Consider the following 26,296-nt stretch of genomic DNA (forward strand, 5'->3'; position numbering starts at 1 on the left):
CTATTGCATGACCCAACCACCATGCATGCTCACAGTACTGGGGCAGCGATTAGCTAAACATGGTGGAGTTTGTTTTGCTGATGTTTTGTTTTGAATGATGATTTGAAGAAGCTAACTGACGCGAGGGGAGGTGATGGTCTAGCGGTTAACTGTTGGGCTTGAGACCAAAGGCTCCTCGGTTCAAATCTCAGCCTGACTGGAAAATCACCAAGGGCCTTTGGGCAAGGTCCTTAATCCCATAGTTGCTCCCGGTGTGTCGTGGGCGCCTTGCATGGCAGCAACCTCACATCAGGGTGAATGTGAGGCATTGATGGGTAAAGTGCTTTGAGTGCCTGATGCAGATGGAAAAGTGCTATATAAATGCAGTCCATTTACCGTTACCCAAAGATGGACAAGGAACAGGGATGACCACAGCTTTGAGAAGATTGGCAAGCAAAGCTGATCCAAGAACTTGGGGGAGCTTCACAAGGAGTGGACTGAGGCTGGAGATGTCCCTCATGACAAATCAACAAATCACGACAAATCAACAGTTTCTTTCGCTGATTTGTCATGGTGACTTTCCTTCTCTTTTTCACATTTTTTTTTCATTGTTTTTAGCTTTATGAATTCCACTCATCTTCACCTGGTAACAGTACAGTGGATGTTGTTTATTTATTACTACAGAAGATCCCAACGTGCAAAACGCCCATAATGCAATGCAGCGTGTCGTCCTTTTCCAAACCTGATACCAAGCATCAACTGAGGGCAGTTAGTGTTAATGGTGGTGAACACGTGCACACCGACTGGGTCGAGCATTTTCTTTCTTTCATTCCTTTTCACAAATAGTCAAACATGTCGTGCAAAGAGTTTGGAACAACATGTGGTTCACTCCACACGCAGAGAGCTGAGGATTCTGGGAAAACAGTCTCTGGAAAATGTCTTTAAACACAAAATGAAAATGAAAATTAAACATTTATGTTCTCACAGGTGGATAAAGAGGAGGAGGTGGTGGATAAGGAGGTGTGCTGAGTGACAGAGGAGCAGATGTTTTGTGTGTTGAAGGAGGACAGACTCATAAACATAAACAGGAAGTGGACGTTCATCCTGGTCGTGAGCGGCAGCGTGGAATGACTCAGCATGGCACAGTCAGGGTAATGCCAGGTGGAACAGAGAGATGGCGCTGTTCAGCTCACCTCTTAAGGCAGGAGGGGGGAGGTACCACAGGGGAGAGAGGGTGGTACGGAAGCTGAGAAAGGCCACTAGATCAGAAACCACAACAGCCAAACAGTAAAGAGCCCTGAGGAGGCAAACTGTGGGCAGGAGGAGAGAACTGCTCGTTACAAAAGAGGAGGAGAAAACACACACACAGACAGACAGACACACACACACACACAGACAGACAGAGACACACAGACACACATAGACACATATAGACAGACACAGACACACATAGACACATATAGACAGACACACATAGACACATATAGACAGACACACACACAGACACACATAGACACACATAGACACATATAGACACATATAGACACATAGACACACATAGACACACATAGACACATATAGACACACAGACACACATAGACACATATAGACAGACACACATAGACACATATAGACAGACACACATAGACACATAGACAGACACACACACATAGACACATATAGACACACAGACACATAGACACATATACACAGACACACACAGACATACAGACAGACAGAGACACACACACACAGACACACAGAGACACACACACACACAGACAGACAGAGACACACACACACAGACAGACAGAGACATACAGGTACACACAAACACAGAGACACACAGACAGAGACATACACAGAGACACACACAGACAGACAGAAACAGACACACATAGACACATATAGACAGACACACACACAGACACACATAGACACACAGACACACATAGACACATATAGACACACAGACACACATAGACACATATAGACAGACACACACACAGACACACACAGACATACAGACAGACAGAGACACACACACACAGACACACAGACAGACAGAGACACACACACACACACAGACAGACAGAGACATACAGGTACACACAAACACAGAGACACACAGACAGAGACATACACAGAGACACACACAGACAGACAGAAACACAGACACACAGACACACATAGACACATATAGACAGACACACACACAGACACACATAGACACACAGACACACATAGACACATATAGACACACAGACACACATAGACACATATAGACAGACACACACACAGACACACATAGACACACAGACACACATAGACACATATAGACACACAGACACACATAGACACATATAGACAGACACACACACAGACACACATAGACACACAGACACACATAGACACATATAGACACACAGACACACATAGACACATATAGACAGACACAGACACACATAGACACATATAGACACATAGACACATATAGACAGACACACACACAGACACACATAGACACATATAGACACACAGACACACATAGACACATATAGACACACAGACACACAGACACACATAGACACATATAGACAGACACACACAGACACACATAGACACATATAGACACACAGACACACATAGACACATATAGACAGACACACACACAGACACACACAGACATACAGACAGACAGAGACACACACACACAGACACACAGAGACACACACACACAGACACACAGACAGACAGAGACACAGACACACACAGACATACAGACAGACAGAGACACACACACACACATAAAGGCAGCAATAAGGGGAAACAAAAAACAAAAACTTTCATAAAACAACAGTATATCAGAAAGCACCAAATTTATTTTGTGTTGTGTTGTAAAACATCTTTGTTTTTCTTTATTACTTTTACATAAATTTTGCTTTTTACCTCCATTATTTTGTTTTTACATCGTTGGTGTTCTCTGGAATATGATTTTTCCCCTTTTGTTGCTGTGTTTGTGAAGTGTTTAGTTTTTTTTTTAATTGTTGTGAAGTGCTGCCTGTGACCTTTGACCCACCTGCCAGGCCTCCAGCTGCTGTGACAAGTTGAGCTTCTGCTGGATGGCGTCCAGTAGCTGACTGTTCAGAGACATGATGTCTATTTTACATTTTGCCAGCTCCATCTCCACCGCCTTCTTTCTGGACGATACACACACAACAAACATGGAGACGCTAACACTGCTGCAGCAACGAAATGAAATGAGGAGACATTACTGTCCCCGACATCACACACCATGAGACTGATAATTGGAGGGACACTGCAAAAAGAATGACTTCATTAAAATCTGGGGCCTGATTTACTACAAGTCACCCCTATAAGTGTACAAAGTCCACATCACCCACAAACAAATCAACAGCCTGATCATCTAACGCTGTGTGATTGTGTCTTTGACAATGATAAAAATAACATGTATTGTCCATTTGGGAGGAGAAATGGTGTTGGGGTCATTCTAAAGGAAAAGTACATTAAAAAAGTGTTTGAGTGTGTCTGACAGGGTGATGGGTGTGAAGTTGGAAATTGAAGGGGTGATGATGAATGTCATCAATGCATATGTGCCACAGGTAGACTGTGAGATGAAAGAGAAAGAAGAGTGTCCCCAAGCATGAAACAAGTAGCGACTGGAGTGGACTTCAGTGAGCATGCTGGTGAAGGGAAGAGAGATTGTGGTAGGTTCTGCAAAAACAACAGAAATAGCTGTCATGAAAACTTCTTTAAAAAAGGAGGAGCACAGGGCAACGTATAATAGTGAAGGAAGGTGCAAACAGACTATATTCGGGGTCTGACACGCTAAAGGTCTGAGTGTGTTAAAGCATGCGCAAACACCTTAGGACTGGTAAAAATTGTGACTGTCAAATGCACGATATAGTACATATTGTGCATTTAGCGTGGTTGCATTAATGATTATGCAATTTGGGGTTTGTCTACCCAAGTGCAAGTAATTGTGGGAGGAAACATGCAAATAAATCCCCCTGACACTTTATATATATATATATATATATACACACACGAGGTCTGTTAGAAAAGTATCCGACCTTATTATTTTTTTAAAAAACCATATGGATTTGAATCACGTGTGATTGCATCAGACAAGCTTGAACCCTCGTGCGCATGCGTGAGTTTTTTCATGCCTGTCGGTTTCGTCATTCGCCTGTGAGCAGGCTTTGAGTGAGGTGTGGTCCACCCTCTCGGCGGATTTTTATTGCAAATAAATGTCTGAACGATTTGGAGCTTTGCTGCATCAATTTTTTTTCAGAAACTGTGAGAGACCTCCAGGTGGACACCGTTTGAAAAATTAATATGGCTTTCAGGGACGATTTTATGGGGATTAAACAGAATACGGAGTGTTACTGCCGCTTTAAGGACGGCCCACAACTCCTGAGAGCGCGCTGCGCTCTCAGCCCCCATCGACAGGCTGACACCCCGCTGGAACAACCAGATCATTTCCAACGTGAAGGCTTTGTTGATCCGGGACATCGTCTGACTTGATGTGGACATCAGCACTTTTTCGGTACATTCCACTGTTACAGGAGTTTTTTTCATGGAAAGTGGAGGGACGCGCCACAGAGCCGTTCATTACGCGGGACAAAACCACCTCGGTGTTGGTCTCTCAGGACAGCTTTCAGGTGGATTTCAGACGGATTCCGGTTGCTTTCCAGTCGTGTGAATATCCGATTGTGATTGTGCATGAGCTGGACATGCCCCAACATGTCCTGTAAGCTTCATCACGGCGTTTCTTTGCGCCGAGCGGCTGCATCGCGACGCGCGGAGCTCCTCCGCACGTCTGTGTGCCGAAAAAGTGCTGATGTCCACGTCTTTTCACAATTCCTGTGCTAATCAGATGACATACCGGATCAAGACAGCGTCCAGTTTAAAAATGAACGGCACATTTCACTGTTACAGGAGTTTTTGTCATGGAAAGAGAAGCGGCTCCACCGTGCATCGCGGCGGAGCTGCATGGCGCAAAGAAATGCTGTGATGAAGCTTACAGGACATGTTGGGGCATGTCCAGCTCATGCACAATCACAATCGGATATTCACATGACTGGAAAGCAACCGGAATCTGTCTGAAATGCACCTGAAAGCCGTCCTGAGAGACCAACACCGAGGTGGTTTTGTGCCGCGTAATGAACGGCTCCGTGGCGCGTCCCTCCGCTTTTCTTTCCATTAAAAAAACTCCTGCAACAGTGGAATGTACCGAAAAAGTGCTGATGTCCACATCTTCTCAGACTGCGGGCTTACTTGTAGTTCCTAGGGTTTGTAAGAGTAGAATGGGAGGCAAAGCCTTCAGCTTTCAGGCTCCTCTCCTGTGGAACCAGCTCCCAATTCAGATCAGGGAGACAGACACCCTCTCTACTTTTAAGATTAGGCTTAAAACTTTCCTTTTCGCTAAGGCTTATAGTTAGGGCTGGATCGGGTGACCCTGGACCATCCCTTGGTTATGTTGCTTTAGACGTAGACTGTGTTTCATAATTATTGTATGGCCTTGCCTTGCAATGTGGAGCGCCTTGGGGCAACTGTTTGTTGTGATTTGGCGCTATACAAGAAAAAAGTTGATTGATTGATTGATCTTCTGCCTTTTTGTGAAAGTCAGACGATGTCCCGGATCAACAAAGCCTTCACGTTGGAGATGATCTGGTTGTTTCAGCGAGCTGTCAGCCTGTTGATGGGGGCTGGGAGCGCGCTGCGCTCTCAGCAGTTGTGGGCCGTCCTTAAAGCGGCAGTAACACTCCGTAATCTGTTTAATACCCATAAAATCGTCCCTGAAAGCCATATTAATTTTTCGAACGGTGTTCTCCTGGAGGTCTCTCACAGTTTCTGGAAAAAAATTGATGCAGCAAAGCTCCAAATCGTTCAGACATTTATTCGCAATAAAAATCCGCCGAGAGGGTGGACCACACCTCACTCAAAGCCTGCTCACAGGCGAATGACGCAACCGACAGGCATGAAAAAACTCATGCATGCACACGAGGGTTCAAGCTTGTCTGACGCAATCACACGTGATTCAAATCCATATGGTTAAAAAACAAAAAACAAAAAAAAGGTCGGATACTTTTCTAATAGACCTCGTATATATATATATATATATGCGTGTGTGTGGTTTTATATGATCAAATGATGACTGACTCCTCCTTATCCACCTCATCCGCCTCCTTATCCACCTCATCCTCCTCCTTATCCACCTCATCCTCCTCCTTATCCACCTCATCCTCCTCCTTATCCACCTCATCTTCCTCCTTATCCACCTCATCTTCCTCCTTATCCACCACCTTCACCATCTTCCTCTTTATTGAATACCATATTTTCTGGCGTATAAGTCGTCAGACTATGTGTTGTTTGGTTGACGTGAATCTCATGGTGATCGAGGGTTCCACCCATTGACCTCAAATGTGGTATCATCTTTCCAGAGAAAACAAAACCATTTTCTGGAATCTGTGACTGCTGATTGGATTAATTTGACTCTGCTCTGACACGTCATCATTATGTGGATTGTGTGATGTGGTCGTACTTGGCGATGGCATCGTCTCTGTCTCTGATTGCACTCTGTAGCTGCTCGCTGGGTTCTTTAACTTCTACCATTGTTCTTATCCTCTCGTTCTCCTCCCGGAGAGAACAAATCTCTACAGTGAGCAGCGCCATCTATTGGACACATGGCAGAATGCCACAGATATATGAGACATCTTACACCACCGGGGTTTTGTGGACGTCCAGCACCACACGTACCTGATTGTGCAGCTGCAGCAGCTCCTTTTCTTTGCTTTGTGTTTTGTCCTGCTCGGCTACATAGAGCTCCCTGATGTCCTTCAGCTCCTCTCCCAGCTTCTTTACCTGCTCCTCCAGAGCCTCCTCGTCACTGCGTGGGGAACCCTTTCAACATGCAACAGCACACACTATTATACAAACCCGAGGTGCCACGGTGACCCGTCACAATCAAAGTAGCCCAAAACTGCTTTCAAAGTGTCTCTGCGCTTGGTACCGTGGACTCGTTTCCATCCAGCAGATTCTGTGTCAGCCTCCTCAGCTCCAGCAGGCTGGTGTGGAGGCTCCCGATAGGCACATCCTTGGCTGAAGATGTCTCTGAGGATTCATCCATGGATGAGTCGGTGGACAGTGCGGAGTCTGTAACGTCATTTCCTCGGAGATGTGAGCAGAGCGAGCGAACTTCGCAGTAGGCCTCCCACAGCTGGAGACGCATCTACACAGAGGAGGAGAGTGGATTGAGGAGAACAGCAAAGTCACAGGTGTGACAGCTCTGTCTTCACACTGTTTTACCTGCTCCCGCTCCTGCTCCTGCTCCTCCTGCTCCATGCTCTGCTCGATCTCACACAGCAGGTTGGACGGGTGCGGTCTGAAGGTTTGGAGGCTGTGCTCCTCCGTCAGCTCCTCCAGCCGGGTGGTCAGCTGCCTGTGAGATACCTGAACCTCCTGGAGCTCCAGCTGGCTCTGTCGCAGCTGGGATCAGAGACGCAAAAATTAGGCTGAAAAGAGCTAAAGATCTGCAGGTGGATCAGGGACTGTGTGTCAGTACCCACATTCAAATATTAAAATTGCCAGAAGGCACATGGGAGGCTCTAGCCTGGATCTAATCTGTTTTCTTGTGTTAAACCCCTTCTGTGTCACTGCACCACGAAGCTGTAAATCCTGAAGCAGCAAGCAAATCGTGTACTGCTACCAGTTTCTCCAGTCACAGCCACAGAAGCCTATAACTACTCCAGAGTCATCATGGGTGTCACACGTTCACTCATTTTTTGAGGGCTGCCTCCTCCAGACAGAATCATCATGATATAACATACTGCTTGCTTTTCTTCATGGCTGATGCCAGTGATGAACATGACATGCATTTTGCTTGATCCAGGCAAAATGAGGGGAACTCAGTCTCTGTATTACTGCCACTTTCAAAACAACAAAAACAACAAGACAATCTTAAGTTGAACTCTAATTATTACTCCAAGTTCCTACATCCTCAAACTCTGATCACTAGACATACTCCCAAATGCATCCTGACAGGTAGTATTTCCAACAAGAAACATAATCAAAACAGAGATAAAACAATAAAGTACTCAGTCGATTTTAATTACCTGACATCAGGATTCAAACCTAAAACTTTTCATTGCCAGAAAATACAAAAGTCATCAAATATTCAGCAATGTTACAGAAACAGTTAAAACCAGACTATTCAGACAGAACTGTCTGTCTAGATCATGTCATGGTTCACGTCTGTCCTTGTCCTCTGCTTCCCTCTAGTGTCTGTTTATCTTAATTCTGGTTTTGTTTCACATCACATTATACGCCTGTCTCCTGTTTTTAGCCAATACGTGACCAGGAGGACGTCAGAGAGAAGAGGTTTGGGGACGACCCGCTCGACCCAATCTCAGATAAGGGGTTGAAGATGAGATGAGATGGTTTTGTTTCTGTGTTCACTGCTGTTTTTTTAACTGTGCACAGGTCTGAGTTATTAGGATAGAAGAGAACAGAATGTCTTTATTGTCACTGTTCATACAAGCACCATGAAATAAAACTGCAATCTCAACTCAAGGTGCATGTGAACACGTAATAGATAAATACTAAAATGATACTAAATTATTAAAGTTTTTCAGTCCATTCACACCATCAGGAAGTTCCATAGAAAATGTTTTTAGTGTGTTTAGTGCACAAACGGCTCTTGCATAAAAACTGTTTACCAGTCTGTTTGTTTCTGTTTTCAATGTCCTGCACCGTCTGCCTGGTGGCAACAGTTCAAACAGATGATGTCCAGGGTGGGACAGGTCTCAGACTATGTTTTTGCCTTCCCAAGGCAGCGACAGGTATCCAATTCCTCCAGTGAAGGCCGGGAACAGCCGGTGATCTTCTGGGCTGTGGAGACAACCTGTGGTTATATACTCTTGTGTTGCACTTGGTCCTCTGTCAGAACATTGTGTCTTTCAGTCCTCTTCTCACTGTTATCTTTCCATGTTTTCTACGAGTTTGCCTGCCATTTTTGGACACTTTCACCTGTGGATTGCTCTTTGTGATTTGGACACCTGATCTGCCTGCTGGACAATCATCCTGCCTCCTGTCTCACAGTCACTGTCACCAATTTTGGACTCATGGACAATTTTGGAATTATGGACCTGTGCATCGAGCTTTGCCCTGCTCCTGGTTTGCCAATAGAGACTGTAAAATAACATTTGTTTGGTTTTTCAGTTGGATCTGCACGTTGATTTTCTCATAAGTTCTATGCTGGACGCCCATTCTAATAGGACTCCACATGACATGGAAAATGGGCCAGGTGGCCTTGAACCAGAAAGCTCCTGTACTGAAAACAAGGTGCTAACTGGTTGGCTGCAATGTTCATAAAGACCTTCACAGATCTGAACTGTGTATTCCTCTGGCAGTCCTTATCTGGCATTTTATCCACATCGGTTGCTACAGTAATGAAAGTCATGCACATGTAAACATTCACATAACTGCTATCCAATGTTCAGAGGCTGCAACTAATCCCACATAGAGCTCCATGACTCCCAGGGTACGGATTATAAAAAAAGGTTATGGTGAGTTTATATGGATTTGTACATTTATATTTAAGTTTTTATATTATAAAATGTTTGACATATGACGTGTGCTGTAGGGTAACTGCTCGAGAAAAACACACACACTTTACATTCTTTGGTAAATTGATGAACTTGACATTTTATGCTCTTTGGTAAACCACCTTTATACATTATTTGATTTTGATATGACTTTTATTCCCCACTCTGTTTTCTGTGACTGGTCTTTGGATGTCATTTTACAGGATAGTTTGGGCTTTTGTGTGTGTGGTGTGTGTGTGGTTTTTTCACTGTCTCATTCAGGTGATTAACGCTGTCACTCAACTGCACCTCCCGGTAAACACACCTCATGTTAAACGTTTTATGTTTTTTGGAGCGAGCAGTGAGGGACGTTACTGGAGCGGGGTTGAAAATGACCAGACCAGGACCTGTTAAATTTCCTTTTGACCATGAAAAATCGAGGTGAAAGACAGTCATGAACGGCACCTCTCCCCTTAATATTCCGGGGCTGTGGTTCACCCGCTTTACAGGTGACCCTGAATGTTCAGCATTCTTACAGCAGTGGCTGTGAGTGGCGGCTCTCACCATGTAAAGGAGAAAAGTCACAGACATAACAAAACACACCCAGAATCCAATCGGAGCATTGATGCCAAAACGGATTTGTAAAAAAAGTAATTTAAATCAACTGCAACATGTGGAAAAAAAAATGATTTCTTGCAACTTTTGGCTGTTTAGACTTGCAAGGTGGGACCAGATTCAAATCAGATATGCACATAACTCAGACGTGTAGTGGGAAGCTGAACAAGGCTAAGAAGGTTATGTTTCAGTTTCTGACAAACTCAGTCCAAGTAATTTCACCAAAATACCGTTCTACTTTGCCAACTGAGTTTGGCCTGAATCCTGTAATTCGACATGAGTACTGAGACAACATCTTTTACCTGCATGTCCTTCTCGTGACACTTCTTCTCCAAAATCAGCGTCCTCTCTCGGAGGTCGTCCATCGTGTTATGCAGCAGCTCGTTCTCCTCCAGCACGGCATGCACACGGCACTCCAGCTCCACCTTCCGCTCTGACAGCATCTTAATCTAAGATGTCAAAGGGCATCAGTTAGTCCCCAAGAAGTGCACCGATGTGAACCAGATTAAAAGCAAAAATATTAAGAGTTGTTTTCTGAGTTTGAGGCAGGCTATTTCTCTCCCACAAGATTAAAAAGTACTCCCACTACACCGAGGAATGTTTGTTGCTGAGTACAGGCGTAGGTGTGAGTCGCCATCCTCATTTTTAGGAATGTCTACCTGATATTTTAGCATCTCTACAAAGTGCGTCAGCTGCTGTATCCGCCTTTCACTGAAGGTACCAGCATGTGTTCCTGTTTGTGTGTTTGTCAATAAACATCACGTTATCCGTCTGTCTCCTGCTTTTAGCCGAAGCGTGACCAGGAGGACCTCAGAGAGACTTTCAGCAGCCAGAGGTTCTGCTTGTCTGCCACAATCGGCATGTGTCCCGATTAAGGAGAGACACAGTAAGTGGGAGCACCCAGACGCTGCTGCATTCAGCTAAATACAGAACGGAAGCTTATTACACAATTATAGCACAGCCTCTGCAGCGACATCTGCTCACATCAGTACAGCCCAATATTACCCACAATCCTCACACACAGTGCTGTAAAAACAAACAAACAAACACACAAACAAAAAAAATTGATGTACTCTTGAGGAGTTGGAGGCTGGAGCCTATCCCAGCAGTCATAGCCAAGGCTTTGAATCAGTTTGTGGAACAAAAACAAAAAACAGAAACTTTTGGTATTTTACTAGCAATGAAAACAAAACCAGAAACTTTATATTTTTTTATGTTCCGGAATTTAAAATAATGGTAACAGGTTAATACCCTTATTGATGCAGTTCATTCATGAAAATGTTTCCGTTTAGAATGAGCTGGTGAGGGTTAGGGTTAGTTGGTATGGGATTAAATAAGCAGGTTGTGCTTTTTGTCAGTACACCCAGTGACATATTATCAACTTCTGTAAATCTAGGTAATACCTCAGTAATGGTACCCACCTCAATAGTAAGGTGCAGTGGCTAGGTTAGGGCATGCTGGGATATGTTTAACCTAATGTCTTCTATTTTCTTCTCAAAGTAATCCAAGAAATCTTGTGCAGTAAAAGGAGAGTGACTTACTGGTGGTTGTCCATGAATAAGTGTTGCCACTGCGTCAAACAAGAACTTTGAGTTATGCTCGTTTTTGTTGATCAAATCAGAGTAATACAGTAGTGTTCAGAATGAAAGCCGTGCTATAAAAAGATTAATCCAGGTTTTGAGTATATTCTTATTGTTACAAGGTACCAGTAGATTGAGTATATTCTCACAAATCCAACAAGACCACGCATTCATGATATGCACACTCTTAAGGCTATGAAATTGGGCTATTAGTAAAAAAAAAAAAGTAGAAAAGGGGGTGTTCACAATAACAGTAGCATCTGCTGTTGATGCTACAAACTCAAAACTATTATGTTCAAACTGCTTTTTTAGCAATCCTGTGAATCACTAAACTAGTATTTAGTTGTATAACCACAGTTTTTCATGATTTCTTCACATCTGCGAGGCATTAATTTTGTTGGTTTGGAACCAAGATTTTGCTCGTTTACTAGTGTGCTTGGGGTCATTGTCTTGATGAAACACTCATTTCAAGGGCATGTCCTCTTCAGCATAAGGCAACATGACCTCTTCAAGTATTTTGACATATCCAAACTGATCCCATGATACCTGGTATGCGATATATAGGCCCAACACCATAGTAGGAGAAACATGCCCATATCATGATGCTTGCACCACCATGCTTCACTGTCTTCACTGTGAACTGTGGCTTGAATTCAGAGTTTGGGGGTCGTCCCACAAACTGTCTCGCGGCCCTTGGACCCAAAAAGAACAATTTTACTCTCATCAGTCCACAAAATATTCCTCCATTTCTCTTTAGGCCAGTTGATGTGTTCTTTGGCAAATTCTAACCTCTTCTGCACGTCTTTTATTTAACAGAGGGACTTTGCAATTAAATTAGTTTCACACAGGCATCTTCTATTTTCCATTTTAAAGCATTGGAGATCATTGTAGATGAACAGCCTATAATTTTTTGCACCTGTGTATAAGTTTTCCCCTCTCCAATCAACTTTTTAATCAAACTACGCTGTTCTTCTGAACAATGTCTTGAACGTCCCATTTTCCTCAGGCTTTCAGCATGTTCAACAGGTGCTGGCTTCATCCTTAAATAGGGGACACCTGATTCACACCTGTTTGTTCCACAAAACTGACGAACTCACTGACTGAATGCCACACTACTATTATTGTAAACACCCAATTTTCTACTTTTTTTTTTTTTTTACTAATAGCCCAATTTCATAGCCTTAAGAGTGTGCATATCATGAATGCTTGGTCTTGTTGGATTTGTGAGAATCTACTGAATCTACTGGTACCTTGTTTCCCATGTAACAATAAGTAATATACTCAAAACCTGGATTAATGTTTTTAGTCACATAGCACTACTATTATTCTGAACACTACTGTAGGTCCGCTTTGTAGCCAGTAGTGCATGCTTATAGTCTAAGATAGCACCATTGCCTCTACTGGTGGTTGGCTCTCACTGCGGTATTGTATCACTTCCTGTTCCGGAGCACAGCGGTGTTTTTCTGTATCTGTTAGCTGTTTAATCTGCGCAGTTAGATTGATCTAGTTATCTAGATTACGATTTGTTTCCCAGTGTAATCTTTACGTGCCTTAACTAAAGCACTCCTTCTGCTGAATCACCTCTAAATTATTTACACATTATTCACTTTGCGTATTTTTAGGAATCCGCTAGCTTAGCGCAGCTACTAGAACGTAGCCGATTTAGCATGGTGGCTTCTCCTGTCTCTCCCGCACTTTTCTGCTCTGGTTGTGAAATGTTTAGTTATTCCTCGGCCTCCTTTAGCAGTAACGGTACTTGTAATAAGTGTAGCTTATTCGTAGCTTTGGAGAGCAGGCTGGGCGAATTGGAGACTCGGCTCCGCACCGTGGAAAATTCTACAGCTAGCCAGGCCCCTGTAGTCGGTGCGGACCAAGGTAGCTTAGCCGCCGTTAGTTACCCCCTGGCAGATCCCGAGCAGCCGGGAAAGCAGGCCGACTGGGTGACTGTGAGGAGGAAGCGTAGTCCTAAACAGAAGCCCCGTGTACACCGCCAACCCGTTCACATTTCTAACCGTTTTTCCCCACTCGACGACACACCCGCCGAGGATCAAACTCTGGTTATTGGCGACTCTGTTATGCGAAATGTGAAGTTAGCGACACCAGCAACCATAGTCAATTGTCTTCCGGGGGCCAGAGCAGGCGACACTGAAGGAAATTTGAAACTGCTGGCTAAGGCTAAGCGTAATTTGGTAAGATTGTAATTCACGTCGGCAGTAATGACACCCAGTTACGCCAATCGGAGGTCACTAAAATTAACATTAAATCGGTGTGTAACTTTGCAAAAACAATGTCGGACTCTGTAGTTTTCTCTGGGCCCCTCCCCAATCAGACCGGGAGTGACATGTTTAGCCGCATGTTCTCCTTGAATTGCTGGCTGTCTGAGTGGTGTCCAAAAAATGAGGTGGGCTTCATAGATAATTGGCAAAGCTTCTGGGGAAAACCTGGTCTTGTTAGGAGAGACGGCATCCATCCCACTTTGGATGGAGCAGCTCTCATTTCTAGAAATCTGGCCAATTTTCTTAAATCCTCCAAACCGTGACTATCCAGGGTTGGGACCAGGAAGCAGAGTTGTAGTCTTACACACCTCTCTGCAGCTTCTCTCCCCCTGCCATCCCCTCATTACCCCATCCCCGTAGAGACGGTGCCTGCTCCCAGACTACCAATAACCAGCAAAAATCTATTTAAGCATAAAAATTCAAAAAGAAAAAATAATATAGCACCTTCAACTGCACCACAGACTAAAACAGTTAAATGTGGTCTATTAAACATTAGGTCTCTCTCTTCTAAGTCCCTGTTGGTAAATGATATAATAATTGATCAACATATTGATTTATTCTGCCTTACAGAAACCTGGTTACAGCAGGATGAATATGTTAGTTTAAATGAGTCAACACCCCCGAGTCACACTAACTGTCAGAATGCTCGTAGCACGGGCCGGGGCAGAGGATTAGCAACAATCTTCCATTCCAGCTTATTAATTAATCAAAAACCCAGACAGAGCTTTAATTCATTTGAAAGCTTGACTCTTAGTCTTGTCCATCCAAATTGGAAGTCCCAAAAAACAGTTTTATTTGTTATTATCTATCGTCCACCTGGTCGTTACTGTGAGTTTCTCTGTGAATTTTCAGACCTTTTGTCTGACTTAGTGCTTAGCTCAGATAAGATAATTATAGTGGGTGATTTTAACATCCACACAGATGCTGAGAATGACAGCCTCAACACTGCATTTAATCTATTATTAGACTCTATTGGCTTTGCTCAAAAAGTAAATGAGTCCACCCACCACTTTAATCATATCTTAGATCTTGTTCTGACTTATGGTATGGAAATAGAAGACTTAACAGTATTCCCTGAAAACTCCCTTCTGTCTGATCATTTCTTAATAACATTTCCATTTACTCTGATGGACTACCCAGCAGTGGGGAATAAGTTTCATTACACTAGAAGTCTTTCAGAAAGCGCTGTAACTAGGTTTAAGGATATGATTCCTTCTTTATGTTCTCTAATGCCATATACCAACACAGTGCAGAGTAGCTACCTAAACTCTGTAAGTGAGATAGAGTATCTCGTCAATAGTTTTACATCCTCATTGAAGACAACTTTGGATGCTGTAGCTCCTCTAAAAAAGAGAGCTTTAAATCAGAAGTGCCTGACTCCGTGGTATAACTCACAAACTCGTAGCTTAAAGCAGATAACCCGTAAGTTGGAGAGGAAATGGCGTCTCACTAATTTAGAAGATCTTCACTTAGCCTGGAAAAAGAGTCTGTTGCTCTATAAAAAAGCCCTCCGTAAAGCTAGGACATCTTTCTACTCATCACTAATTGAAGAAAATAAGAACAACCCCAGGTTTCTTTTCAGCACTGTAGCCAGGCTGACAAAGAGTCAGAGCTCTATTGAGCTGAGTATTCTATTAACTTTAACTAGTAATGACTTCATGACTTTCTTTGCTAACAAAATTTTAACTATTAGAGAAAAAAATTACTCATAACCATCCCAAAGACGTATCGTTATCTTTGGCTGCTTTCAGTGATGCTGGTATTTGGTTAGACTCTTTCTCTCCGATTGTTCTGTCTGAGTTATTTTCATTAGTCACTTCATCCAAACCATCAACATGTTTATTAGACCCCATTCCTACCAGGCTGCTCAAGGAAGCCCTACCATTATTTAATGCTTCGATCTTAAATATGATCAATCTATCTTTGTTAGTTGGCTATGTACCACAGGCTTTTAAGGTGGCAGTAATTAAACCATTACTTAAAAAGCCATCACTTGACCCAGCTATCTTAGCTAATTATAGGCCAATCTCCAACCTTCCTTTTCTCTCAAAATTCTTGAAAGGGTAGTTGTAAAACAGCTAACTGATCATCTGCAGAGGAATGGTCTATTTGAAGAGTTTCAGTCAGGTTTTAGAATTCACCATAGTACAGAAACAGCATTAGTGAAGGTTACAAATGATCTTCTTACGGCCTCGGACAGTGGACTCATCTCTGTGCTTGTTCTGTTAGACCTCAGTGCTGCTTTTGATACTGTTGACCATAAAATTTTATTACAGAGATTAGAGCATGCCATAGGTATTAAAGGCACTGCGCTGCGGTGGTTTGAATCATATTTGTCTAATAGATTACAATTTGTTCATGTAAATGGGGAATCTTCTTCACAGACTAAAGTTAATTATGGAGTTCCACAAGGTTCTGTGCTAGGACCAATTTTATTCACTTTATACATGCTTCCCTTAGGCAGTATTATTAGACGGTATTGCTTTAATTTTCATTGTTACGCAGATGATACCCAGCTTTATCTATCCATGAAGCCAGAGGACACACACCAATTAGCTAAACTGCAGGATTGTCTTACAGACATAAAGACATGGATGACCTCTAATTTCCTGCTTTTAAACTCAGATAAAACTGAAGTTATTGTACTTGGCCCCACAAATCTTAGAAACATGGTGTCTAACCAGATCCTTACTGTGGATGGCATTACCCTGACCTCTAGTAATACTGTGAGAAATCTTGGAGTTATTTTTGATCAGGATATGTCATTCAAAGCGCATATTAAACAAATATGTAGGACTGCTTTTTTGCATTTACGCAATATCTCTAAAATCAGAAAGGTCTTGTCTCAGAGTGATGCTGAAAAACTAATTCATGCATCTATTTCCTCTAGGCTGGACTATTGTAATTCATTATTATCAGGTTGTCCTAAAAGTTCACTGAAAAGCCTTCAGTTAATTCAAAATGCTGCAGCTAGAGTACTAACGGAGACTAGAAGGAGAGAACATATCTCACCCATATTGGCCTCTCTTCATTGGCTTCCTGTTAATTCTAGAATAGAATTTAAAATTCTTCTTCTTACTTATAAGGTTTTGAATAATCAGGTCCCAGCGCTTCGTTCTCAGACTGCAGGCTTACTTGTAGTTCCTAGGGTTTGTAAGAGTAGAATGGGAGGCAGAGCCTTCAGCTTTCAGGCTCCTCTCCTGTGGAACCAGCTCCCAATTCAGATCAGGGAGACAGACACCCTCTCTACTTTTAAGATTAGGCTTAAAACTTTCCTTTTTGCTAAAGCGTATAGTTAGGGCTGGATCAGGTGACCCTGAACCATCCCTTAGTTATGCTGCTATAGACGTAGACTGCTGGGGGGTTCCCATGATGCACTGTTTCTTTCTCTTTTTGCTCTGTATGCACCACTCTGCATTTAATCATTAGTGATCGATCTCTGCTCCCCTCCACAGCATGTCTTTTTCCTGGTTCTCTCCCTCAGCCCTAACCAGTCCCAGCAGAAGACTGCCCCTCCCTGAGCCTGGTTCTGCTGGAGGTTTCTTCCTGTTAAAAGGGAGTTTTTCCTTCCCACTGTAGCCAAGTGCTTGCTCACAGGGGATCGTTTTGACCGTTGGGGTTTTACATAATTATTGTATGGCCTTGCCTTACAATATAAAGCGCCTTGGGGCAACTGTTTGTTGTGATTTGGCGCTATATAAAAAAAATTGATTGATTGATTGATTGATTCTAGACCTCTAGCCTTATGCTTGAGGTCACGCAGGTAATCATTAAACCAAGGTGACTGTGTTTTGGGGGGCGTGGTTTGATCTAGGTGACACAATCATGTCGAGTGTAGTTTTAAGCACTGAGTTTAAATGATCCACAACACTGTCTACTGATTGGGCATTTTCCAAATGTGATGCTAAGATACCAGGCAGTCTAGCTTTGAGTTCAGTTGTAGGTGAGCGGTTGATGTGTTGCTGCAATGAAAAGTAAGGTGGTTGTTCCACTAAACACGGCAGAAATATGCCGTGTTTAGTGATGGCCTTTTGTGGCCATCCTAATGTGTTTGTTATGTTGTCTTAACATGTTTGTTGTGTGTTTTGAGGTCTCGGCCACCAGGAGACACTGACTCTGCTTCCTGCCATGGGGCTATAAAAGGAGAGAATTCGTGTCTTTTCGGTGCTCCTCTTTCCTCCTCCGGATCGCGGCATGGGGAGCGGCCGCATGCGCTTGGTCCTGGGTTCGTCTTTTAATTTTTTTTAAATAAATGCCCTACCAAGGGTTTGAAAAGTCTGTTGCTTCTGTGTGTGCCTCACTTTTTTCTGTGGCTTTTGAGCCGGGCCGTAACAAACTGTAAACCTAATAAGTGAGTGATCAGAAACCAGATGCAAGAGGCATGATGGCAATATTTGTGACAGCAATACCTCGTGCAAGAACCAAATCCAGGGTATTTCCAGTAATGTGTGTCGAATCCTGAATGTATTGCTGGAATCCTAATACATCCATAATTTCCATAAATGATTTGCAGAGGCAATCATAAAGAAAGCATATTTATACGAATATTGAAGTCACCAACAATCAGAATGTTATCTGCAGTAGTTGACAAGTTAGAGATAAACTCACCAAAATCATCTAAGAATTCAAATTATGGGCCAGGGGGCCTATATGCAGTGAGAAAGTAATACGGATGATTTTTATTCTTGTGACCTTGGCAATACGTGGCATCATGGGCAGAGCAGAGAATCAGATGTTCAAATGAATCATATGTATACCCCCGCCAACAGTTAATAAACTAAACCTAGATTTATAGACTTGAATAAATGTGTACACTGGTGAGCAGGCCTCATTTAAGGGGAGGGCAGCAGTAGGTTTAAGCCAGGTTTCACATTAACCAATCATATCTAAGTGGTGATCCATAATTAGATCATTAATCAACATTGAGATTTTGAGGACAGTGAGCTATTGTTAATAAGACTCAGACTAAGGACCTCAGTGGGGTTGCTAGTTGGACTGTTTGGATTTAGGGGTGGCTCCAGAGTAGCATATATAAGATGCCTGGAAGTAGGTTTAGGTTTGAGACATTCCACGCAGTTTGTATGTAGCAAACACAAACTTTTTGATATTGCTGAAACAGCCAGTGGGCCATCCTCAATTTCAACATCATCCAATGTAGTAATGGGCATTAAATTTGCAAAGCATATCCCTCTGATCTTTATGGACATGTCTGTGGAGACTGGCCACAGTCTCAACTGGACAAATTTCCCTCCCTGCTACATAAACTGCACTATCACCATAGTGGATTTTCTGCACTAATTTTCCCCGCTAAGCTAATGGATTCCACAACCACATTCATCATAAGCCTTGCAGGGACTCTAATCACCAGCTCCGTGGCCTGCTGTAAAGTCCTAATGTTACCTTCCCTGTAGAGCTCTATCTATGTTGGAAGACAATATGGTGGCACCTTCCCCAGCCGTTCCAAAACCTCCTTCCTCTGGCCTTCCAAGGCTGAACAGGCATTCCAATCATTAAAACATAGGTTCACCACCACACCGGTCCTTATTCAATCTGATCCGGATTGTTAGTTCATCATGAAAGTCAATGCCTCTGACATCTGGATCGGGGCCATCCTCTCCCAGTGAGTTGAGAGTGATAAACAGCTGCACCCGTATGCGTTTTTCTCTCTGCATCTGACTCCTGCTGTGCGCAACTACAATGTGGGTAATTGGGAACTCCTGGCCATGAAGGAGGCACTGGAGGAGTGGAGACATTTGTTGGAAGGTACATCTGTTCCTTTCATAGTATAGACAGATCACAAGAATCTCTTTTACATGCAAACTGCTAAGAGACTTAATTCCAGACAGGCCAAGTTGTCTTTGTTTTTTGGATGTTTCAACTTTTCACTCATCTACAGACTTGGTTCCAAAAACATGCTTGGTCTTGACAGTTTGTTCCCTAGGACTACTCTTCAACCCAAGATCATATTCTCGCAGACCAGATGGTGGTCGAACATTTAGGAGAGGGTCATCCGGGAGGCCCAGAAGACTCACCCGGACCCTGGAGGAGGACCTCCCAGCCAGATCTTTGTACCTCCATCAGCTCGCTCTGGTGTCCTTCAGCTCATCCATACTGCCAATTTCATTTGTAACTCAGGCATCCACAGGACTCTACATCTTGTTCAACAATACTTCTGGTGGCCTTCTGTCCAGGCAGATGTGCAAAAGTATGTGAACGTCTGTGCAATCTGCGCCAGGAGTAAGGCAACTCACCAGCCACCGTCTGGCCTTCTTCTACACTTCCAACTCCTGGTTGTCCATGGTTGTACATCTGCCTGAACTTTGTCACTGGCCTTCCTACCTCAAATGGAAACACCATCATCCTGACCATCCTGGGACATTTTTCAAAGGCAGCACACTTCGTGGCCCTGCCCAAGTTACCATCAGCCCTGGAGATCGCTGATGTGCTAGTCCACCACATGTTCCAGCTGCATGGCATACCTCAAGATGGATCCCGGACTGAGAACCCCAGTTTACATTGCAAGTACGGAGGAACTTCTGTTCTGCCTTAGGGGTCTGAGTCAGTCTCTCATCCGGATTTCATCCCCAGGCCAACGGCCAGGCGGAACAGGCCAACCAAGAACTCAAGGCCACTCTTCAATGCGTCACATCCTACCACCCATCCTCCTGGAGTGCCCACCTACCTTTGGTTAATTATGCTCATAACACCCAGGTGAGCTCTGCCACAGGACTATCTCTGTTTGAATATTCAGTAGGATACAGCCTCCCTTATTTCCAGACAAAGAATCTGACCTAACTGTGCCTTTTGCTCAAACTCACCTGCAGCAATGTTGGCGGGTGTGGAGGACCGCCCGTTCTGCCCTAGTCCGGACGAGGGACAGGATTGTGTGCCATGCAGGCCCCCCAGCTACCAATCTCGTCAAGAGGTATGGCTTTCTGCCAAGGATGTGCTTTTCTAGGCTGAAGCCAAGAAGCTGGCGTCCCAGTACCTGGGACCATTCCTGGTGGAGGAAATCATCAATCTCGATGCTGTCAGGCTCCGGTCACCCTGGACTCTCCAAATACATCCTGTGTTCCATGTCTCTCAAGTTAGTTTACACCAGCACCTTGTGTCCTCTGGCTGATCCCCCTCCTCCCACTCAGCTTGTGGATGGCCAGCTGGCTTGGACTGTGTGCCGGATATTGGAGCCCCGAGGAGCACTCCTGAGCTTTATTTTGGAACCCTCCCACATCTGTGACTTCTATCGGACCCATCCGGGCAGGTCTGGTGCATCGCCTGGGGGCTCCCATTGAGGGGGCCTTCATTCATTCAAATGCCGGAAACTCAGTTTTGCCTGGAGGGTATCTGGTCTAGTTCACTTAATTTGAACTCTTTTTGTGTTCCTACATTTTATACCTATGCTAACTTATTTTCTGTGTCCACAACCTTTGTGGTTCTATCAGCTCTGCTGCAGCCACCTGGTCCTGCCTGGTTCTGGCTCCTTCTCTGTTCACCATCTTGTTTGGGAACCCACATTATCCACCTCATCTTTGGCTGATCTCTCCCTCTTCCAGTGACCGGTTCCTCGACTTTGTACATTTATCTATCAGAGTTGTTACTACAATAAATTGTTACCTTTCATCCTGGTCTGTTTTCTGCAATTTGGGCCCCGGAGCACCCAGAGGGAACCAATGCAGACATGGCAAGAACATGCAAACTCCACATAGAAAGGACCAGGTGGGAAATGATCCCACAACTGGATGTGGAACTGTGCTGGGAGGCAATAGTGCTAACCACCAGGTCACTATGCCCCCGCAATTTAAACAACAGAAACAAATACAAAACAAACCAGCAGTTTCATACTGAGTTTCTGTTATGATCCATGTCCACATCAGAGCGCCCGGAGGGAACGTAGACTTGGTGCTCCTCTGGCTGTTTTAAGTGTTGCTTCATCATGTCTTTCAGTTCTGTGTGTTTTCCCTCCCAGTGGTTTCTCTCCTCTGCATTCAAGTGCTCATTTAGTTTACTGTTTTCCCTTATTAGTTTTTGACTTTTGAGATCTTCCCTTCCTGTTAGTTTGAGTCGGGTTTGTTGACTTCTCTGTTTGGCTTGCTGTCCGTTCTTTTGTTACATTTCCTCCACGTGTTTTTTTTTTTTTTTTTTTTACCTCGTAATTCCCTGGTGACCGTGTGTGCACCTGTGCATAATTCACCACTCCCCCATGTAGCTCGTTAGGGAGCTAATTGCTGGGGTGGGGTGGGTTTGTTGAAGCGCACTGTCAGAGTGTTTTTGGTCTTCTCGGCGAGTAACCTGTTGCTACATTGTTCTTAGTTTTCTTGTTCCGTGTTGTTGCATGTGTTTACTGTTTGTGTGTGAGCTCCTATTAACTCCTTGAGCCTTACATCATTCCCTAAGGGCCCCTTCACACATAACACAATTGAAGCTGACCAACGCACAAAGGAGGAATAGCATGCCATTCATGAAAAATCGGAGCTGCTCGTGTCCGTCCCGACGTCAGCTCAATGTTTTTGTGGTTCGCTCATACGAGCTGTTTCACCGTGATTCGCCCTGATTTGTACTTATTTGTACTATGTGTGAAGGAGTCCTAAGATACTATATTTTATTATTGAGGTGTTTGAGTTATTGAGTTTAGATTGCATGGAACATAATGGTAATGAATTTTCAAAAATTCATATCTATGTCAAAAAAGATCAAATTTCTTTCATATCTGCATTATGTGGGATGGAATCCTTTATCGACTGACAAAGTTTGACCCGGCTCTGATCCAGATTACAGATTTTGTGGCCATCTAAATTTAATATTGAAAAGCCCATTTGTTGTGCATTTTACATTATATCTCAATCAAAAGTGCCTCAGTCACTCTCATTTTCTGTTATGGATTTACCTACACCACCAAAATTGGATGGAGGTTCCAATTTTATGCCTGTTTGTCAGTCTTCCAGTTATTAGTCAGAAACAAAGTGCCAAAAAGCAATGACAAATTGTGCATAGCAGAGATAATAAATGCTCTCTGTCAAATGATCTGGAAAAAAAAAAATTCAGAAACCGAAAACGTGGGAAAAAAAAAAAACTGACAACAATACAGAAAAAAACTTTGATTCAAGTGTATGAACTAAATAAATACTCCTGACATTTTATCACATCTAATTTATCTTATGAAAAGCCCCTTCCAACAGGACTTTGACCTTGAAAATTTTTTCAAAGTAAAATTTTGTGGAATTGGAAAGTAGTGTTGGTGGAGGTTTGCACTCTAGTTGTTAATAAATCCCCTATATCAGTGTTTCAGAGTTACTCTTCAAAGAGGTCAATTATCTTAGTGTCCCTAGTGCTTCTGATCCATGACAGTTTCTTGTTTCCACTGTACTGAAAATGTTGTGTACTGTGATTTTTCTATACTGCTACACCCCTATTTTTCACATTTGGTGATGATACTTCTGAGACTTTTTAAATTCGCATCAATAATCGAAAAACTAAAGTACATATGTCATACTTGTCTTTGTGGTTAGCTGTTGTGCAGCTTTTGCTCTGTTCCCCCTCCCCTCCTGCTCCTCCAGGTGCCACAAGACGGAGCTCATTACACACACACCTGTCATCTATCATCTGCACCTGTACAACCCCAATTCCAATGAAGTTGGGACATTGTGTGAAATGTAAATAAAAACAGAATACAATGATTTGCAAATCTTCTTCAACCTAAATCCAATTGAATACAGCACAAAGACAATATATTTAATGTTCAAACTGATAAACTTTATTGTTTTTGTGCAAATATTTGCTCATTTTGAAATGGATGCCTGCAGCATGTTTCCAAAAAGTTGGGACAGTGATATGTTTACCACTGTGTTACATCTGGAAAAAAATACACAGCTGGGCTTTTAATCACAAAAATACGATGCCCACTTTCCTCGAATTGGTAAGCGTCAGTGCTGAACTTTAATTTCGTGCCTCTGTTACTGGGCACCTCTAGACCGCTCTGTCTGGTACATGCGAGGGGTTTTTAATAGAAATGCATTGCTGTCAGACAGGACGTTTGGCCAATATGAGCGAAGATCTGTAATACAAATCCGTTATATACAGTGTTTATTACAAGGAAAACCATACAAAAGCATTGGGACTGTTGCTTTTGTCCAGTGAGTGCAAATATCCGGTTTATATGATGACACTTTATGATGACACAGGCGACTTTTGCTGTAGCTACTCGAGTTTTTATTACGAAGATGTCATCAGTAACCCGACTGATGATCACATTCTGCACCCATCCAGCCACAAAGAAGCTTTAGCCACCCAAACCTTAATATGCCTGCAGGGCTTCCTTGAATAGGGTGATGGAGTATTGCTAAAGTAGTTGAAAATATCTGGCCTCCGCTCAAAGTCGATAAAACTGGTGAACTTCTCGAGGGAAATAATTTAGGGATCCATGTTGATTCTCTGTATTTTCTCTAAATACATCATCTGATGTTCATGATATTATGAGTGCTTGGAAAAATTAGCTTGTCCGTCCACCGATGATCCAGCATCGGGCATGCTGTGTGTACACGGAGCTTGCCGTCCAGGATGGCTGCGGACACAATACCGCGAATTGCATATGATGTCAGTGCACATTGTCTATTAGGCCATCTCTGGTTGACCTTAAAGTGCAAAAGAAAAGCCTCAAAATGCTGTGAAGTTCCTGTGGAGGCCTGACAGCAAGATAAAGATGGTCACAAAATGTCTCCATGCCAAGTATATCTCAAGACACAACCCTGTTTTGTTGAACCCTGTGATTCTAAAATCATTAGTGCCCACAAAGCTCAATTTAGAGATGCTAGAATGGAATTAATATCGCAAACAAGGCTCAAGAAACCTGCAATCCTTACTGAGGAGAATGAAGGGGAAAATGCTGTGTTGTTAGCGGTGTATCACCAATTTTAGTAACAATTTGCACACATACAGGCAAAATTCCTGTCTAATATATTATTTAACTGGCATGCTAATGGATTGTATAGAACAAAATTGTAGTCTTCCTACTAACAGAATTACGTTTAGATGCATTGTATTGTAATCTAAATATTGAGCACTTTGTATTTACCTTATTCCTGGAATATCTGAGATGGCTTTCCCCAATGTTTGCTGTCATGGAGTTTCTAGGAGAAGACTCGGTTGAAGTTGTGCCCATGTGCTGGTTAAACCTGAGGTACTTTAATGTCCATCATTGCTAACCAGCTAAGGATTACATTGTGCCTGACCATGGTTCATGCCAGGGAGTCTCATAAATCTAGTACAGGGTGTCCCAAAAAAGTGCCACAAAAATAAAGCCAAAGAAACTCTGTATACTGTTGGATACTGATATCTGTCATGTCATCTTGAAGCATATCTCAGGGGATTTTTTATCTCTGGTGTTACTTTCTAATTTCACCTCTATTTGTAAGAGTTTTGGCATGCACAAGATGTGCTCAATATGTGCACCGCTCTTCTGGTTCCGCCAGATCGTCTTTGCTAACATTGTGAACAGTTCCATCAGTTTGAAACTTCTTTACAATCCTCCATATTGTCTTTCTGTCTGGAGCTTTTGTAACTGCAGAATGACACTGATATTGTCACTGGGTTTGCATGATTGATTTGGTCTCAAAGTAGAATTCCACCCCTTTCCCTTTTGGTGCGATTGTAAGTGGCATCCTCATTGGATCAGTCTCAAACTACATCAGAAGAAATAACTCACATATATCTTGATGTCTAAAAAAAAAAACCAAGCAGAATTCAGATTAGCCGTTGCAGAATTAGAGTCAAATGATTTTGTGGCACTTTTTTGGGACACCCTGCATTTCCTGTTTGTATAAATAGATCAAGTATTTCCAGTATAAATTGAACAGCAAAACCCCATATAGGTCCAATTTATTAAGGTTGCATGAGAGAATTTATGGTATCATTACTCAGGTACTTTAGTTGGTACAAAGAACATAAAATGATGAAATACTGTTTTTTTTTTTTTTTTTTTTTTGCAGGTCTAGGCTTCACCAAAAATATGATGAAATTGGATGAAATTTTACAAATGCAGAAAGAGGTCTTGGCCTTGCAAAGGAGTATTTTGGTGAGAGGAACTGCCAGTGCTGCTGCTGAGGCCGAGGACACTGAGACTGTCCTTGGCAAGCAGTGTGAGACAGAGGAGGAGCTGATGGCATTATGTCACTCACAAACCTGAAGATCCTGAGTTTGAAAAGAAGCTTGTGAGTTCCTCTTTTAGACTTACAAATATCAGATG

General features: G+C 43.0%; 1 protein-coding gene across 2 annotated transcripts in view; it reads right to left on the minus strand.

The window, feature by feature from the left end:
• The window catches only part of bicdl1 (BICD family like cargo adaptor 1), a 137,683-nt gene that overhangs the window by 19,226 nt on the left and 92,161 nt on the right, over positions 1-26,296 (minus strand). For both annotated transcript variants that reach the window (XM_034169716.1, XM_034169715.1), the window contains 7 exons: positions 10,505-10,651; positions 7,312-7,491; positions 7,016-7,234; positions 6,763-6,906; positions 6,548-6,678; positions 3,059-3,179; positions 1,173-1,289 (listed from right to left, as the gene is read on the minus strand). In XM_034169716.1, coding sequence (XP_034025607.1) covers positions 1,239-1,289; positions 3,059-3,179; positions 6,548-6,678; positions 6,763-6,906; positions 7,016-7,234; positions 7,312-7,491; positions 10,505-10,651 — 993 coding nt within the window. In that variant the 3' untranslated portion in view covers positions 1,173-1,238. The remainder of the gene's footprint in view (positions 1-1,172; positions 1,290-3,058; positions 3,180-6,547; positions 6,679-6,762; positions 6,907-7,015; positions 7,235-7,311; positions 7,492-10,504; positions 10,652-26,296) is intronic.

This window comes from Thalassophryne amazonica, chromosome 5, assembly GCF_902500255.1.
Source record: "Thalassophryne amazonica chromosome 5, fThaAma1.1, whole genome shotgun sequence".
In the NCBI taxonomy this organism is placed as follows: Eukaryota; Metazoa; Chordata; class Actinopteri; order Batrachoidiformes; family Batrachoididae; genus Thalassophryne; species Thalassophryne amazonica.